At 34.6% G+C, this 20,610-nt stretch overlaps 1 protein-coding gene across 2 annotated transcripts in view; it reads left to right on the plus strand.

Moving 5' to 3' along the window:
* The window catches only part of CSMD3 (CUB and Sushi multiple domains 3), a 1,244,673-nt gene that overhangs the window by 669,497 nt on the left and 554,566 nt on the right, over window positions 1-20,610 (plus strand). For both annotated transcript variants that reach the window (XM_059165746.1, XM_059165745.1), the window contains one exon: window positions 11,449-11,561. In XM_059165746.1, the coding sequence (XP_059021729.1) occupies window positions 11,449-11,561 (113 nt within the window). The remainder of the gene's footprint in view (window positions 1-11,448; window positions 11,562-20,610) is intronic.

The following is a 20,610-nucleotide window of genomic DNA, read 5'->3' on the forward strand; positions in this document are numbered from 1 at the left end:
TGCTGTCCTCCACCACGCACACATACTCGCTCACTCACTCACACATGCTCACCATCATTTTTTAAGTTCCTTGAGAACAGTAACTATCTTTTACTCATCTCGGATTTCCCAAAATACCTAACACAGAGCCTGTGTTAACACTGCTAGGTATTGCATGAATTATAGTGGGAGAGGCAAAGTTACTCCGCATCAAGACACTTACTGAGACATGTGAACAGAGAAGGTATCTTTGCAAACATTGGCAAGGACATACGGTGCAGACATGCTTTCGTTCACCTGGGCTGCTGTCACAAAAATACCATAGACGGGGTGGTTTATCAGCAACAGAAATTTATTTCTCACAATTCTGAAAGTCGGAAGTCCAAGATCACAGTGCCAGACACACATTATTTAGTCCTGTGGAGAAGATTTAATGCATACTCATGAAAATGACTTGCTGTTGGGCAATAGTAAATATATGCCCTTGGAATTTAAGAATTATTTAGGCAAGATGAAAATAGTCTCTGTGACATGTTGATTTCTAGCAGCAAATTATTAAATATAGAGAGAGCTTACTTTTATGGTTCTTCATCCTTTTTTCATTGTGGTTGTAGCTACATCTTTCTATTATGAAAATACTAACAATTTTACTAAAGAAAAAGTCAGTTTGCTATTGTTTGCTTTGGTTTGTGTATTTATTTTTGCATGGATTGAATTGTCTAAAATTTTAAAAAAAAGTCTTTTAGTTAACGTTTCTCTCTGTTTAATCAGAAATATTTGTACTATGGTAGGCATTTCAAAAGTGGTTGTAAAAAAATGAAACAAAATATAAAAAGGGTATCTAAATCAGCTGGATTTCCTCCCACTAATAGCAAATATTAAAGACTGACCCTTGCTAGAGTGCTAAAAGTATAAATGAAGGATGGCACACATAGCTGAACACAAAGTTATATGTGCTGAGGTCTTTATCTTCACATTCCCCCAAAAAATGTTGATACAGAAATATTGTGTATGAAGTGAGAACTGTGACAGATACCCTCATACACCTTATGCTTTTGAATTAGCCAATAAGAACTTCTGAAACCTAAATCCATGAATGAAATAAATGTCATAATTATGGATTACTCAGTTACCTAAATAAGCTAACATTTATGTAGTTCTGTTATTTCTAGTACTCCATGTATTATCATTTTTAAGGAAATATATTATTATTCTAAAATGTTGATCCACTTTTTTTCCTTTTTATTTTTCTCAGGTTTATTGAGATATAACTGACAAATAAAAGTGTTAAATATTAAATGCATATATACTTGGTGACTATATATATATATATATATATATATATATATATATATTTTTTTTTTTTTTTTTTTTTTTTCCCCCAGTGTGGGGCTCGATCCCAGGACCCTGGGATCATGACCTGAGCCGAAGGCAGAGGCTTTAACCCACTGAGCCACCCAGGCACCCCAGTTAGCATCCAAATCTTGATTTCACCTCAGGTCATGATCTTAGGGTCGTGAGATCAAGCCCTGCACTGGGTTCTGTGCTGGACATGGATCCTGCTTAAGATTCTCTCTCTCAGTTTCCCTCTGCCCCCTTCTCCCTCATGCTCTCTCTCCCTAAAAATAAACAAACAAGCAAACAAAACCATACTAAAGCCATTTGAATACTCATTTGAAATAATGTGGGACTCCCTCCTCCATGATTAGAAAAACCCTTTACTGTCAGGGATGGGAGTTGGATAGAAAGTTGTCCAAAGTAGGTGAAATTTCAATTTGAGTCTAAACTAAAGTGCATGAGAGGCTGTTGGAAGGACATTAGCCACTGAACCTGCATCCAAAGAGTGTGGTTTCAAGTGAGGCACCAATGTTAATAAAATATAATCAAAAATAAAATCACCACCAACAAAGTGAATTCTCTTCACTACGTGAAGAAAAGAATAAATCACTTTTACTCCTGAGTAGGCATTAAACCAGAATATAACATACATTATATGCAGTCTGCTAAAGAGATTGCAAAAAAAGAAAAATAATCTCACCCATTTATATAAGCAGATACAATCCATTACATATGTGTTGATTATCCTTATCAAAAGTAAAACAAAATTAACTCTTATCCATATGATAAGCTGGAAGTTACACCCTAGAGCAAAGCACCTAGGCTTTAACTCTCAGGCACAGAAGCAGGATGAAGGGGCACCATCTTTCTTCATGTTCACATTTCAAGGAGATGGCTCCAAGGCCTTCATGAAAGACATTCTTGATGTATAAAACTGGAAGAGTTTTGTTTAGCTTTTACACCATTTAAATAGGCCTGAAAAACATCGAGAAAGCAAGTATTTATAATTTTAAGTTTTCTAAAGGAAATGATAAAAAGAAATGGAAAAGTAGGAAAGTTTTCTTTCCCTTTTGTAACCAAGGACAATTTGAAACTTTTTTTTTTAATTTGTATTTGCACTTATAATTTTTCTTTTTGTGACTACTTTATAATAAAACTACAATTTTATAATTATCTCAATTGCTGTTTCTACTTTGCTCTGGGCAGTTTGCAGTCATCTAAATATACAGCAAATTCACAGTAAAATACAAAGCAAAGCAATTATCAGGAATACAATAGGATGAATTTAAAATTTCAGTACAATATTAGCTGTGGAGGAATAACCTTTAAATATGTTGTACCAATGTTGAATGGGTAAAGAAAATTCTTGATGGCAAAGGTCAAATATTTTCTTTCATCATACATTAGTTTTACAAATTGCTATGTTGCCTATATTGCTTATACTTTTAAATGATTCAATGTTTATTGTATTATTTTATAGCTCCTTATGAAAGCTTACTAATTTAAACCTAAGGAGTAGCTTCACCCTGGAGCCTGAATCTAATTTTGTCAGTAAGAGTTTATTTCTTTAGAGTCCCAGTAAACTTCTCCTAAGTTCTCACCAATTACATAAGTGACATTACATTTACAAAATAATCTAGGATCTTCAGTAATTATTCCATCTTTCCAGATAATTTTTCCCAGATGGAAACACAAAGATACCCAGAACCATAATCTAGTATTATTGTGAGGCACCTGTTGAAGGGTACATATTGAACTTCCAGTGTTCAATAATACATGACTCTAATTATTTAAATCTTGAGGACAAACCCAGCCTACAGGCCATGTTTTGCATGGTCAAAATCAATAGTTATATTATTATAACAGTCAATTAAATCTCCATAGGTAATAGACATTCACTTTTGCTTATCTACACTTGGACTGGAGAGAACTTGTTATTTCAAAGTTAATCAAGGGGCATTAAACTTGTCTTCCATAGCTTAATTTGTAAACACTGGATTTCTGTTTGTCTTCTAATTAAATGCTTTTCATTCTGCAGCATCCTACTAGTCAAACAAGTTAACAAAACTGTTTTTTTTTTTAATGTCAAAATTATAAAGTAAGTATCTAGATGGGCGTTAGTTATTTTACTTTGGTATTATTAAAACTTACTAAGAAGATAATCTCACTTTCTGCTCTGTCAATAATTAGATTGCTGGACTGAGAAGTCCAGATCATGTGTTGACCAGTATAAGAGAAAAATTATGCCAGACCAGTTAAACAGTTAGGGAAGACTTTATTCAAGACTATGGACTCCTACTGGAATAGGGACCAAGACTATTGACATAGGAGTCAGTACTATTATAGTCCACAGACAGAGAGTTTGCAGTGCTACCTCTTTTCGTGATTATATTTCAGAGGGATGGCTCCCAACTCCTTGAGAAACACATTCATAGGTTGTAGAAAATTTGCGTCTTGAAGTGCAGAGAAAAGATGTACAGTTCTAAGTTTTCTAAAGTAAAGGCTCTTCAAAAAGGTAGAATAAGAGCTTGTAATCAGGAAGGAGACTCTCAAAGTTTAGTTAAGCTCAGGGGAAAATTAAGGCTGTCTTGGCCACTGGGAATATAATTTTGAGATGTCTGGGTATAGTGATTGTGGGGCCTATTATTGGGAGTACAAAAATAAAAATATAGTTTAAGAAATAACCTGTTTTTTTTTTCTGTAATAAAATGTGACTTTTTAAAGAAATTTAAAAAACACTGCTGTGAATAAGACAGTAAGGCAGTCCACGAAAATCATACGTTCTCTAGAATACCTTTTTTTTTTTAAAGATTTTATTTATTTATTTGACAGAGAGAGATCACAAGTAGGCAGAGAGGCAGGCAGAGAGAGAGAGAGAGGAGGAAGCAGGCTCCCCGCTGAGCAGAGAGCCCGATGCAGGACTCAGTCCCAGGACCCTGGGATCATGACCTGAGCCGAAGGCAGCGGCTTAACCCACTGAGCCACCCAGGTGCCCTAGAATACCTTTTTTAAGCTGAGTTCCGTGTCATCCTCGGTTGCTCTAGAAAATTTGATTTTCAACTCTTTTGTAAGACCCACTGCCTAGCCCTTTATGGCTGCTGGCTTCACTTGGCAAGCGTGGGTCTCCCTGGGTTTTCCTTTCACTTTGATCATTGTATGGGTGATTAACAGCACTTCAAAGAGTCCCTCCAGCATAGGAACAGACAGTCTTTCCTCTACAACAACTTTAAGTAGACAGAATCTCCTGGTTAATAGAGGTGGCAGACTTCTGGTGGGTCCTTCAAGGTCCTTTGCCTTATGACTTTATGTCTCAGGACTTCTGGGGAAGAAAGAAGCCCTTTGAAGTATTGGACATGTTTATGAGAGGATTCGGTTAAATTGGGTACAGGACATGATCTCTGACGACCCAAATTCATAAGCCTGCCAAATATAAGTTCAAAGGGAAAATATTTTGCTTGCTTGCAGAGGTTGCTCTAATTTTCCACAAGGCTATTAGTAAAGGTCTAGACCAGTTTAATCTATTATATTGCTGAATTTTAACAAACGAGTTTGATTGTTCTTACTGGAATCTGTAAATATTTGCATCATTACTAGATGGCAGTGGAAATCAGATAACTTCCTCTCTCTGATTCATTATGCTCTAGTATTCCTTAAGTGGAAAATGTTTGAAGAAAGACTTTACCACTGCTTGAGCATTGGCATCTGAAGAGGGGAACAACTTCTTCAGATCATCCAGTTATCATAATCCCATAACTAGACAAAACATCTTAAATTCCTCAGAAATTAATTCTATGAAATCCAAATGCCACCAAAATTTTAGAAAAGTTGGTTGGGGAAAACTGTCTACACAGACCTTGGGAGAACCTGTGAAGAATTCTACTGGCACATTTTTCATCTCTTTAATATGTTTTGGATAACTTCATCTTTTTAGGTATATGTAGTAAGAGTCTAGTGCCTTTAAAAATCCTTTTTTACTTTGGCATTTATGTTGATGATGCAACATTGCTAACCAAGAAATAAGGACTGTGGCATGTGTTTTTGTTAGCTAATTCCCAGAGTTCAGTGAAATTTCTCTTAGCTCCTCTTCTAATCCATTTGTACATTTTTTTGTGTGTGGGGGTGTGGGAAGCATATTTTTGGAAATTAACAAAAATTGCTTGTTGTATTGAATGTGAGGCTTCTAAGTTTGAAATCTGCCGCATTTAACAGTGGCTTTTGAAGCTCTGTCAGCAAAATCATTGCCTTCAGAAGTTTTCATTCTGCCTGTGTGAGCCCTGCAAGAGATTACTGATCTGAGCAGCCTTGAACAAGTCAGCTATCAATTTTCCATGAGATTCTTTCCCCTCAAAGTAGGAACCTTCTTCTTCTTTTTATTTTTTTTTCCAAATTTGTTCTGTTGCAAGACAGACAAAAACATATACTATATGGGGGTGCAATTACCATGACTGCTATTGATGAGGCTGTTTGTGCCAACTTAGTTCGAGGCAAAATAGAAGCTTCCAGAATTTTTATAAAGAGTCAGCATACCATACAAAGCCTTATGCTGGCCACTTTTATCCTAAGAATATGACCCATCCACAAACATTATGAAATTGTCATTATGAACAAGAATATCAGACAAATCAAGTCAAAGCCTCGTGTCTTCTATTACCATTGAACAGTTGGGACCAACAATATGATTAGGATCTGGTAAAAACAACACCGACAACAACAACAAAAAAATCCCAGGATCTAAGAGATTGCATTTCCTAATAGTATTTTTGTTGTTGTTGTTTAATGACCCTTTATACCTAGTCTGATGGCATACCCACAAATTTGTAACCTTACTTGTAAGATAGTTGTTATAACACATAGGACAGGAAAATAAGTCAAGTGACTCAAGGTAAGGACTTGAGCCTTTTTAAAAGTGTGCCTGTTGCTATTATAGCATCCCAGTAACCACAGTGCCCTGATCCAGAAGATCTGAGAAATACATTATCAACGTGTGGTCTAATGAATCCTTGCTTTTGAGTTAACGCTCCAAACGTGGCACCCTTATTTTCATGACAACACAACTAGAAAGGCTTTTCCAAATTCAGAATTCCCAATGCTGAACAGTCATCTCACAATTGCTCTATCAGAGGTTTTTCCCTCTCTGTAAAAGTTTGAATTCATGGTCTACGGTATCCTCTTAGTCCCCAAAACTGGGGACTTTATTTAACAAGATATTTCATTTGCAAAATGGGCTGTATTGTATGCTTTTGGGGCCTTCAGCATCAATAGATACCCTGAATATTCTACCTCAGTTTGGCAGTAATACAGCTTATCTAGTGAGGCCTTGTGCCCTTGTAAACAGAGGGAATTGTAACAAAGCCAAAGTATCAGTTCTGCTTGGCTTTTTAGTTTCTGATTCTACCAGCAAACCATCCATATATTGAATACCTATGGATCCTTCTGGTGGGAGAGCTGTCTCTAAGTTTTCCCATAAATGACTAGAGGAATAGTAGGAGAGTACTGAAACGCTTGAATTTTTTTTTTTTTTTGCCATAAATATTGCACTCCTTCATAAGTAAAAGTGAACAAGATTTAGACTTGTCCATGAGAGGAGCTAGAAGAAAACAAAAACAAAACAGAAATAGATAGATTGGAGAAAAACCTTTCAGACAATGCTACCAAAGTTATTAAAAGTTCTGGTTTAGGAACTATACACATTAATGGAACAATTTTATTTATTTTCTTAAGATCTTGTACAAAAGTCAACCATCTTTATCATATTTACTTTACTTCTTTACTGGGAATTTGGCAGTAATAATATTATAGGGTAGGTGCCCTTTATTTTATAATTATCCTTTGCTTTTTCTAATTTTTTTTTTTTATAACTGGATTTTCCCTTCTAATTGAGCCCTCAACAAAGGGTATTGGTCGACATAAGACTAATGCTTCCCATAAGGGATTTCTATGGGTTAAACATCTTAGATTAAATTAGTGTTGTTATTCCTTGGGCCCAAAGTAATACACTGATTTGTTTCTGCTCAGGGTAATTTTCCAGTGTGGTACAGGCTTTCTATTTCCTACTATACCCCTTTTCTTTCAGAAAGTACCCAGTAACCAAACCAGATGCTTTTTCTGAGGGTAATTCACAGACATTCCAGATGGAATACACAATATGGTAGTCTTAATTTGCACAAGAGATCTCTCCCCAATAGGTTTATAGGACAATCAAGAGAAAGGAAGAAAATGTGTTCCTCAGCCACAGGATCTATTCAGTTTGGAACCACAAAGAAAAGAAAGGAGCATAAAGTTGATTCAAACGACCTGTATTGATCTATCTATCACCAGATGGAAAATGAGGACTTTCCAGGGAAATTTCGGAATAAGTAACAGTACAATCTACCAGAAAAAGCAATGATACATCAGCCAGAGGGAAAGTTATTGAAGCATACATTTCACCAGTTCCAACTGCTGAGATTTCCTCAGTCTGTCTATTTTAAACCATTTTCCCAGTTATTCTTTAGCCTTCTGGGCATTCCTGATTCCTATTTCTGCAATTTATTCATCCCTGGAGTCTTCTTTTCTCCATTCCCTCTTCTAGTTTGCAGCCTCTTATAATAGTAACATTCTGTTTTCTCTTCCTTTCTCTTCACAGATTGGCCACCACTGTAGAGTTAATTTCGTTTAGTAATTAGTCTTAACCGAACAGTTAACCTGCCGCTTTTTAACTTCTTATTTTCTTCTTCATATTTGTTCAGATTGTCCCCAAACTGAGTAGCTACTGCTAAGATTTGAGTAATAGTTGCCCTTGCCATTTGACGCCCCCTTTCTTTAATCTGAGCTTGGATAGTCAACAAGAGAGCCAAGACAAAGATGGATAGAACCAGAGGACGATTTTGACCTGTTCCTGGATCCATGCTAGTAAACTCTGAAAAAGTATCAATAAATTTTTGATGGAAAATAATAGGGAATTCTCCTGTCTTCTGTTTGTAACACTGTGGTTTTTCCCAGCTCACCTTTAGAGGAAAAGCTGTGAGCAGTCTCTTTCAGTAGGTCTTCCAAACAGTTAGTTTTTCTGCAGTTGTGGAGGCGGGTGGATAGCTGGCTACTTTTTGGCGTGCTGGTCATCTTCTTGTCCCCAGCATGCTTGCTCCATCAAATGAACAAAATCTTTTGGCTTCAGAATTCCAGGAGCTAGTACATCCCCACGTGTGGCGGTGTAAATTTAAAGAATAATGAGACAGGGAAGACAGAAGGAGCAGAGACAGCAAGAGAAAGAAAGAGAGGGCTTCTGTAAAAGAGAAAGTCCCTTGAATTCTCACATTTTCTCCCATTCTTCCCAGTCTTTCCACTGATTATCCAAACCGCTTTTTAATTTTCCTCTTAGAATGATAGCCATCCAATAAATACAAGTATCTAATTTGCTTGGTATGAGGCCCTCCTAAAACACAAAAATCCTGAAAGACTAGATTCTCCTATGTATTCCAAATATGACAGGGGTATTACCTGTTTAAGAGAAAGAACCTCAGGCTTCCCATATTTTTTTTTACTATCAAAGCTAATCATGATCTTAGATCATGATTTTGGATTTTAGAGCCCAATTTACCCTGGTTTACTAAATAATAAAATCTTGAATTTGAGAGGGTGGTTCATTGAGATAGTATTTCAAAAGAGCAGGGCACTAGAAGAAACACTTTATAATCCAAGGTCTCTTACTAGACTGTTTATAACCATGAGACTTTAGCCGGTCCATTTAATTCAAGAACCTCATCACCAAATTGTCGGGGATATATAATTAAAAATAGAATTACCTGTCAGCCTCGTTAAATCTCTCCACAAAATGTAAGCAAGAATAAAACAGTTTTAATGTTTAATAAGCATTAAACCAGACTGTGATGTGTATCACAGGCGACCCACCAAGGTGATTGCAAAGAAATAAATCTTGCCTTTTTATACAGTCAGGCAGATACAGTCCATTACATGTATGTTAACTGCCCTTAACATACAAATCCAAAAAGATTTTTGAATAAAACACCCATCTTTTTGATGGGCAGGAAGTTACCTCATGGGTCTGTATGCCTACACTTAAATCCCACAAAAACAGGGATACAGAACAATATTCTCCTTGACATTCACATTTCAAAGAAATGACACCCAGACCTCCAAGAAAGAGGCATTCACAGGATGCACCATTGGCAAGAGGCTTATTTAACTTAAAAGATTTTTATATAATTGAAATAAACAGAGGCCATTTACAATTTCGAGTGTTCTAAAGGAAATGCTAAAGAGAAGGGGCTTTTTCTCTTCCCTTTGTGGCATTGGGGAATTTTTTAGTTTAATTATCATTATTTTTCAGATTTGTATTTACCCTTACACCAGCCAGGAATGTGGAGTCACAGAAGAACAAGTTAGCAAGGGAACAACTTTGCCTATATGTGTTAGCTGTTCCTTATGAACTGACAAAATATCATGCTGGAAGTTTGGGGTAGTAAAAGTTCAGAACTGAAAGGAAATAAGAGAACATAAGAAGGAGCAATTATGCAATCTTCTCCTGAAAACAACTTTTAATAGTGTGAGGCAGTTTGTTGGCACATTTGATATGGTGTATCTCATGCCTATTTCATAATGAAACCATTTTGCTTTCTGTCATGTCTCAGAGCTTGAGTTCTCCTTACTCTTGCCCATAAACTCTGTCCCTACTATAGCTCAAATTGTCACCAATTTGAAAATTGAAATTTCATATGCCACAAAATTGCACTGAATGATCTTTCCACATGATGGGGGGAAGTGTGTGTGTTTACCCACAGATATATATACCCATAAATATGTATACATGGGGCAGATACACAGCTATATTACAAAGGAGAATGTATGTATGTATATCTTTTATATTATAATAATTTTAAATTTGATCTGGCAGGAAGACAACATACCTTAAAATTCCATAATACAGTATATGTCACAGTGTTCCTCAGTATCACATAATCCCATAATTAAAACACAGTATTTAACTCGGCTTATTTGAGATAGAGTCCCCATAAATTCTGTAACACTGGACACTGGTAACACAGCTACATTTAACTCAATCGGCTGATGTTATTTTATCCTTTTGGTGGCTAGATAATGAGCAAAGCGTTTTGCCGCTGTGGTCACTTCGGGGATACGGGCATCAGTGCTGCCCTCTGCTGGTGTAATTGTAGAGTAGCCTCTATCCCAAAACCTGCTCTCTTAAGAGGCCCATTTTATTACAGAGGGAAAATTTATACCTTCTCTCCTCACGTAATTTCCCAGAATCTTCATGATCTTAGCAATAAAGTACACAAACGCTTAGGAATTCCCCCTTTTAGAAGACTCTTTTCAGTATATAATTTAAACTTCCCTATCACTATGGATATTTTGCTCAGCAGTGAGTCCATTTTTTCCCTCTTCCTATTCTTGACAGACTTTTTCCCCCAAGGTCTTATTTACTCATTTGCTTTTCTCCTTTATATGACCCTTGGCTTTGGTTCAAGTATGTGACTGTAACATAATTAATGACAGAGGAAACATGAGGTAATTTCCATTGAGCATTACTGAATGAGATTATTAATGCACAGATTCAGTGATGCTGTATCAAACTACCAGCATGTTCTTTAAAATGAAACTATTTGCAGTAAAAAAAAAAAAAAAATACATGACATATGTTATCTGATATCAGTATGCAAAGGGATATACTATATTCCTTGCCATTTTATTGTTTTGCACAGTGCTTAAATATTTTTCACCCTATTTCTTTAGAAGAAAGTTCTGTAAAACTTGAAAGGTTAAAATGAAGAGCATTCCTGGTGTTTAAAAAAAAATTAAAGATATTTTAGATCCTCTTTTTCCTTTCAGTTCAAAAAGGAGTGTAAGATTCTCTGATAGTCTAAAATTTAGTATCTTGCCTGAGGATTATGAAAGACCTAACCTAGTTAAACACATGGAATGATACTTACTTATAATAAATCTTGATCACTAAATTGTGCTGTTTGTTCTGTTACATCAACGCATAGCCTTGCAAGTTTATCTGACAGTTGTTTTTTCTAGCCAAGAAAGTACTGAGAAACAGTTCTATGTCATCATTTGCATGCAGAAAGTGTTTTAATAACCCGTTTCTCTCTTCTCCGTCCATCTCTGTTTTAGGCTGACTGGAAGCTTTGTGCCAGACCTGATAGTGAGCATGAGTAGCCAAATGTGGCTGCACCTTCAAACAGATGAAAGTGTCGGCTCCGTTGGCTTCAAGGTCAACTACAAAGGTAATGATGAATGGCTACTATGGGAAATATGTTATCTTAATACCACCAGAGAATACTTTTAAATTCAAGTTTAATTGCATCTACGAAATAAAAAGTTTTCCCGAACATAAACAAGAATATATTCTAACAAAATACTTCTCTTTTTAATTTAACTATAAATGTTGATTTCACTTTTCTTGAAATAAACGTAGGCTTTTTTTTTCCCCCTTATAATGTGTCTATTTTGCATATCTCGTCTCCCCCCAGCCCACTGTACTATCCCTATATGTTAGCCACCCTGGCCTCCTAGCCTTACCCAGAATAGACAACGTAATTTTATATACTTTATACAATTTGCCTGACAAAAATAACATACTAATTAGTTAATACTAAAATTCAAAGTAAAGGACTTAATTCCTCCAAGAATCCCAAGTACCATTTTTTGAAGGGGTCATAGGGATCTACCAGGTATTCTCTCAGATTAAATACATCACTTTGGTGTTCAAATGATCAATTCCTGTGTAAGTCATAGACCACAGATGTGCTAAATTACCACTGCCCACCCGGTGTTGGTAGTGATGCAGATTGATGATTAATTACCTGTGCACAGCAGAATCTTTTAGTTCCATTTATAAGAGATAGATGCAAGTGTTATAAAATCATAAATATCCTTGATGAACCTTGATTAAACTCAAATAAAGACAATGGATATTGTATATATATGTATATGTGTATGTGTGTGTGTGTATATATATATATAAATATATATATGAAATGTGAATATAGAATTCTAACTGAAAAAAATAGTGAATGTTAATAAATTCAATTGAAATCTATACCTTAAGAAATGAAAAGTTTTAAGAAACCATCAGAACATTCTGTGGCTTGATTTTATTATTTCTGTTGTGGTAAAAATCATTATTCTCTCTCTTCTCAATTTTAACAATAGCTATTTAGAATTCTCTTACTTGCATAATAATAATTTGTAATCGGTTTCCTTTTCCGAACATTGGCTTGCCTTGCCTTTGTATCTGGACACACAGAACTGAATGCATGATGTTGTCAGGGAGACCGAACACAGGCATCCTGTGTTTTTAACTTGTGACTAATTTGGTGCTATATTAATTTGAATAGTTCAAGAAATTTGTATAAATGTCAGTTAAAAATAATGAAAAGGTTACCCTAATTATAATTTCAAATATATCCCTCCTCCATTTAAAAATCCACATCTCTGCTTTCTAAATAAGACAAAGTTACAACATTTAAAGAACGGTCAGTTTTTGTTGAAAGTATCTATGTTTTGATGTTTTCATTTTTTAAAGAAAATTCCACTCTAAATGGCTAAAGGGAATTGGCATCCTTATATTCCCCTTGGGTTTATTATTTCCTTCACCCTGTGAAGGTTACCTGTCAGAGAACCTGTAGTTGTTTAAACCTTGGAAACCGTATTAATCATTAACGATAATGCTTCAACAAAGAAACAGTTGTACTAGAGCTCATGGACATGTCGGAGCAGTAGGGATTTCTATCGATATTTACAATGTGCTCCACTCTGTGCGGTTCAAGAGCTGAACTACGTGGTAAAGTAGTACAATTAAACATTATTTTGATTTCTTTCCGCTCAGTTTTCAAAAAATATTTTTAAAAAAATCCTAAGTATCTGCTGTGTGCTGGCTTCTGAATGAGTTGTTGAAAATAGAAAGAAGACCCAGGTATTATCTCTCAGGGAAATCACAATATAGTGACAGAGAAAAACATATCCAACTATTCAAGCACAAATAATCTACAGAAATGAGAGAGTTGAAACCAACACAGAAGATTCTTGCTGAATAATGCCTTCATTCTTTTCCCTTCCTTCAGTCTATTTTAATCTAACGTCCGCACTGGGAATGGTGATCTCCAGCAGCAGAGAAGTGTCACATTACACTCCTGCTGTAGGTGTTTCCATAATTTTCTTCATGGCTTAAAGATAAGGTCCAAAACCTTGAGACATCTTATCTTCCAGCTTTCTTCACTGTGTCTTTGTCTTTCTACAGTTCAGTTTTACAAAATTATCTGTAATTCTCCATCCCCGCAAGTTGTTTCATACCTGTCCTCTCTGGGCTTTCAGGCAATTGCATCTGAATTCTCTATTCTTATTTTAACAGCATCACATCACCCATCCTTCAAGACAAAATTCAAATATTTCTTCCTCTGTGAAGCCTTTCTTAACTCCATTCATCACAAAATAACACTTTCTCTGTTGTATAAGACCTGTGCCAGATAGATACTATACTACCAGATGGAAATATATCCCTTTTCATATTTCCATTAGCAACCCTTTGCTATGACATCGTAAGTGATTAGTAAAACTGAACAAATGATTTCACATGTGGAATGTGATGTACTAGAGGGAAAAATATGTCCTTAAATTTTTAGTTTACTGTGATTTTTTTTCCTACTGTGAAAATCATATTTTTTGCATTCTCCATAATTTAAAACCTGAGCTCAAAGTTGAAGCAGGGTTCATTTTGACAAGTTTTGAATTTTGATGTGCAGATAGCTTTAGCAACTTTGCCTACTAAAAATAATTTTCATAATTACCATGCTCTCTGTTAAGTAGTGTGTTGGTTCTAAATGGAACACCTGCTAAAAAACCTTTCCAGATTTGATCTAAAGATATCTTCTTTTTGTCATCTGTAGATTTTGTATGACATAGCACTGACTGTAGATTTCCTGTAAATTAAGTATGTTTTTCATGTGGTATATTTTCTTTTTTTAATTTTACGGGTAGCCACTAAATTATGTAACCCAGATTTTTTTATGATATATTTTAATTCTTAAATTGTGTTTTGTTAATTGCCTGTGACCATGCTTTTGAAGTTTGCTTTAAAAGAAAATAAAGTTTCAAATGAAATCTCCTATTAAGAAACCAAAAATAGAAAAAAAGAAAATTAAAAGCTGGGCTGCTTTGATGCAGGACTGGCATTCCCCAATGGTCAGACTGCCCCTCATTCCCTCCAAGTATAGGGAAACCTTAGTGCTCCAAAAAACTCAGTTTGAAAATGGCCTTTTCTAAGACCATACCATTGACTAAAAGACCAGAAATATATCTGTGAATATAAATGATACATAATTGCCTAATTAAGTCATCATTATCTTTAGAACCTCAGCTTTAATCTTTGGAAGTATCAGTGCTTTTTTCTATAGAATTTGGACAGCAACTATCTTAAACTGTAAAAAACTGTAAAAAAGCAACAAATGTTGAAAATCAAGAAAATAGTTCCTTATTATAAATGCAATTCATTCTTATTCAATTAAAATTCATTTAATTTTATTATGTACATAAAAGTATGCTGATTACAGTTTGCAATAGCATAAATGCATAAAATACCACTGTATTCTTCAGAAGTTTAATGATATTCCTTATTTGTTAAAAACAGTGATGTCCATATTGGGTATAACACATCAGCCATCCTTCTCTGCAGGTAATCTATGAATTTGCCAAAGTTACGATTCAAGTTATGACACTAGGTGTTCCTGCTAAAAGGGAAGAATAACCTAGCTTTTTATCCTGCCCCATTAACCTTAGGAAGATTAGTTTTGTTTTCTTGTTTTATATTGTCATTATTTCAAGTGAATATTAACCAGAAAGGAAAATAGTTTTTTTTTCACTGGACCTATTAGCATCCATTAACACTGCACTATTTTTTTTTATGTATTTTCATCTTTGTCTGAGTAAACCTAAGCAACATTAAAAGGACAATTAATAATTACTAAGAACCTTATATATCGCCATCACTTTACCTGCATTAACTCATCAAATCTCATTAGAACTCTGGGAGGTATCAATTATAATTCAATTTAACAGATCAGAAAACCGACTAGGATGTAAGCACTATGATGATAGGAAGTTGGTCTGTTTTGTTCATTGTTGTATTCTCAGTAGCCAACATCATGCCTAACATGTAATCACCACTCAATAAATATTTGTGAAATGTGTGAATGAAGGAACATGAGTATCAGATCTTTAACTTACTGCAGAATCTAGATGCAACTCTAAGTTTGTCGACTTCATGATACTTTCTATTATATGATATTACATCCTATGTAGGTGTGAAGTGTTTTTGGAAAGCAGAAAGGTTAAAGCCTGAAGACAAGCTGAAGACCCTGATCAGTGTCTAAAATATATATATATATATATATATATATATATATATATAGACACCACAAGATTGAGTTAAACTACTGAGCTCCCATTGTCTCATCAGCTACACATAAAAAAAAGTATACACAGCAAAAGCCACCTGATTTCAAATGTCTGTATGTTTTTATTTCCATATAGTAACTTTATGTTCTTTAGAAATATTTGGTTAAGAGCTTAAGTTCGTGGCAGAAGCCATATATAAAGAAAAATCTTCAGCTTTCATAAGAGTTCTGAAAGTGCTATCATCTGCTGCTTTTAGAAATCAGGTATAAAAAATAAAAAATTTAAAAAAAATAAAAAAAATTAAAAAAATAAATAAATAAATAAATAAATAAATAAGAAATCAGGTATTGTAACTGACTGATTTTCAGTTGCATGATGGAGCTCATTCTCATCAATATAGTATTAATAGTGAGCACTTGATGAGTCATTACTGGTTTTTTTTTTTAAGATTTTTATTTATTTATTTTACAGAGATCACAAGTAGGCAGAGAGGCAGGCAGAGAGAGAGGAAGGGAAGCAGGCTCCCTGCTGAGCAGAGAGCCTGATGTGGGGCTCGATCCTAGGACCCTGAGACCATGATCTGAGCCGAAGGCAGAGGCTTAACCCACTGAGCCACCCAGGCACCCTGAGTCATTACTGTTTTTAAACATGTGTGTCATCTCATTTAATCAACTGTAGCAAACCAATAAAGTAGGTAATATTATCCCTATTGTATGGATATTGTATGGATGAATTAATTAACACAGCAAATTAGGTGATTCGTTCAAGATCACATGGCTGGTGTGTGCAAAATTAAGATATGACTGTGAACTCTACGTTTTAAGACTGCTGCTTTTCAGAAACTTATATTATTTCTGTAAATTTTTGCTTAAATTTAAATTTATTTAGATATTTAAATATTAAAATAGCTCTCAACTAAAGCACATGGCCAGAATCTAAAATTTTGATGAAGCCATCTGCTTTTATGGGATGACCTAAAATTTTGAAATGGAACATTTTAATGAAAGATGATAATTTTAGTTAAATATTTAGAATCATTAATTTTTATGGTTAAAGTGAACTGACAGTCCTTTTCTGTCATTGTGGAACTGAGGACAAGGAATTCCATTATTTGTCAAATGCAAGTTTTTACTAATAAGGGCATATGCCAGAGATAAGATGGATTGATAGCAAAATTTGAAAATAACACGAGACAAATGTTTAACCTTAATTGAACTTCAAATTTAATTAAAAAAAAACCAAAAAGCCTAGCTTCTTGAAAATACATATTTAATGCTGGAGGTGTCATTTTTTTAACCTATCAAATAATGTCTTGAGAGGTTAATTAGAACATTTCATAGATACCTTCTGATGATATTTCAAATAATTTATCCAGAAAAAAATCTTAACCAACAATTCAAGCATATAGATTTTATGCTTTTTAAGAGCACATTTTTCTTCTCTTTTTCTTCCACTGTTTTCTCTCTCCTTCTCTTTCTCTCTCCTTTCCTTTCTTCTTTTATCTTTACTTTGGTATATTGTACATATAACTTTCTAGCTGCTTTTCATTTATAAATATATCATGACAGTTTTTCCAGTCAATTTGTTTGGATAGGTGGCAGTCATCTAATGACTGTAGGATAGCTCACAAAACGTGCACACCATAATTAAACATGAACCAGTAACAATTTGCATCATTGTCTTTATCATGATATTAAAATGTTGAATTAAATATTCTTGTACAATTACCCATACATTTTTTTTCTTCTTCTTTTACTAAGGAAGCAGATTCCGAATAGTATGGACATTTAAATAAGAAATGGATCTTGAGTAATTATTTCCTAAATTTTATATTTTTACTTTCCCTGGAGTATAAAAAGGAGGCTTTTCCCTATGACCTAAAATGGAATGCTGCAATCTGTTAGGCATTTGTCCATCTGATGTGTTATAAAAGCAGTATTATTGAATTTAATGGCTACAAGGTTGTTGACCATCTTGTCATAGATTTATTAACAACCTGGACTTCATCCTCTGAAATTTTTCAGCTTGATGCTCTTTGGAAGGCATTATTAATTGTCACGATTTATGTACTTTTCCTTTAATTCTCTGGGTCAACAGAGAATTATACTTTGCTGTCCTCTTGAAGTGAAGTGTGCCCATCCGATGACTAAAATATAACTAAGTGGCTATAGTCACTCCCAGGCTAAAGCATTGAATACATTGGTGTTCTCTTTCAAAAGGAACAATGAGACAGTATCTCCCAGGTAGTACAGATACAAACTGATGTTTACTTCCTTTAGTTTGTGTTCCTGAGGGAGAATGGAGCATAAATGTCCCCACTCCTCCCCATCTCCCAAGTATATAGTATAAGTAGCATGAGTATGAGGTGCCCCAGTGTCTCCCTTGGTTAATCCTCTGAATCTTGTTTTCCTCTGGGGTCATGATCTCAGGGTGGTGAGATCCAGCTCCTGCTTGAGTTTCTGTCTACCACTGCCCCACCCCCAACTTGCTTGAGCACACGTGCACACCTGTGTGTATGCATACATGTGTGTATGTGCGTGTGTGCTGTCTCCCGAATAGATAGATAAATCTAAAAAATATAAGCATGAGCAAAATATAAACTGTGTTTTATTAAGCCTCTAAAATCTCTGGGTTAATTTGTTAGTCCAACATAACCTAGTACATCCTGGCAAATACACCCCTTAAGTTAGCCCATTTTTACTTAGTCTTTGTACTCATAACCAGTTGTAGGCATTTGGGGCACATAAGGTATATATCCCTTGGTTTATTTATACACTGCAAATATTTTCTTTCAGTCTATTTTGATTCTATAACATTGAAATAATACCAGGTTTTTGGCTTCTTTGTTCTAATCAAATTTAACATTCCTTTTATTTACGGCATTTCTATTTAGTGTGCTGTGCATTTTAAAATATTTTATAAATATATATTTAATATATAATAATATATTAAATATTATATGTAACTAATATTTTATTAAAGTTACTATATATAGTATATAAAAACTGTATACAAACAATGATGTACTATATATTGAAACAGAACAATAAAAAAGAAATTTAAAACTATATGTACAGGGGTGCCTGGGTGGCTCAGTGGGTTAAAGACTCTGCTTTCGGCTCAGGTCGTGATCCCAGGGTCCTGGAATCGAGCCCCGCATTGGGCTGTCTGCTTTGGCCGGGAGCCTGCTTCCTCCTATCTCTCTCTGCCTGCATCTCTCCAACTTGTGATCTCTGTCTGTCAAATAAATAAATAAAATCTTAAAAAAAAACAAAATTATATGTACATATATATGTATATATACGTGTGTGTGTATATATGTATGTGTGTGTGCATATATATATGTGTGTGTGTGTGTATATATATATATATATATATATAAAACATTTCTAACTTTAATTCATCTGGAACTTATTTACATATTTTGACTGGATGTTTTCTTTTAAATGTAAAGACAATTTTGCCAACAATATTATTAATTGGGTCATCATGTTTCCCACAGAATTGAATGTCACATTTATCACATGTAAGGTTCTTATTTATGCTTGGATGCATTTAACTATTTTCTTCTGTCCAAACCAGACAGCTTCAATATCGCTAGTTTGAAGGTTTTCTTTTTGGACTATCTTGTAGGAACATCTTCCTGCTATGATTTTTCTATTTCAAATATCCATGACATTTCTTATACACTTAACTCCACCTATATCGTAAAATATTTTGCTGAACTATTTGTGAATTTTTATGAGATTGCATCAATTTTATATATTGCTTTGATCTATATTAATAGAATTATAGAATTGTGTAATGTTATCTCAAGTCATCTCTTGTCTTAGATTTAAATTATTATTTTTTTAGTGCTGTCTCTTTTTCATTCATGATAACTTTATTTCTAACTAGTTCCTACTTTTTTGGTGGATTTTAATAGGCTTTATAACAGATTAGAAAGAACCGCCATTCTTTCTATATATTTATATAGAAAGAAATATGTAGAAATATGTGTTTCTATATATTTATAACTGATTAGGAAGAATTATTGTTTTAACTTTATTATTATATTTCTACTATAAAGAATAGTTGTTGATTTTTGTTTATCTGTGTAGTTTAGCCATATTATTTAATGCTTATTAATTTTAATTCTTTGATAATTAAGCATTATAACAGTGGGAAGGCGTTTATGAGCAAATTAAAGAAAACCCAACTAATTCTATCCTGAATATGGGTTCATTATTCTCACCTGACATAATGTGGAGAAGAGTAGATGCTGATGTTGGATGATTGCTTTACACTGTCATTTGACACTCAGGTACTTCTCTTCATTCCCTCCAGTTTCCTTAGCTTATCTATGTTTATCCTCATAGTTGTAAAAACATTGTTGCCAGAGTCAGGAACAGACTGGCATTCCCAGAGGCATATTCAATTATAGTGATGAGAGCTAGCATTTCTGTCCAGTGCTTCTTTTGATGAAAATAACTTTGCTATTTCAACATTTGACATGGTATTTGGCACAGATATGTGGAAAAGAGCCTTTTGCCAAATCTGCATAGTTCCTTCTCAGTCCTATTTGATTCTGAGTTTTTATTAAGAATAGCTGATAAAGGGGCGCCTGGGTGGCTCAGTGGGTTAAAGCCTCTGCCTTCAGCTCAGGTCATGATCCCAGGATCCTGGGATGGAGCCCCACATCAGGCTCTCTGCTCAGCAGGAGCCTGCTTCTCCCCTCTCACTCTGCCTGCCTCTCTGCCTACTTGTGATCTCTCTCTGTCAAATAAATAAATAAAATCTTAAAAAAAAAAAAAGATAGCTGATAAAGTCACTTTTCTTTTTATGCACATTGAGAAAAGTGCATATTTAAATATGTCACTCCTTAAATTGTGTTCCTAGGCT

Source organism: Mustela lutreola, chromosome 3 (assembly GCF_030435805.1).
Source record: "Mustela lutreola isolate mMusLut2 chromosome 3, mMusLut2.pri, whole genome shotgun sequence".
Classification (NCBI taxonomy): Eukaryota; Metazoa; Chordata; class Mammalia; order Carnivora; family Mustelidae; genus Mustela; species Mustela lutreola.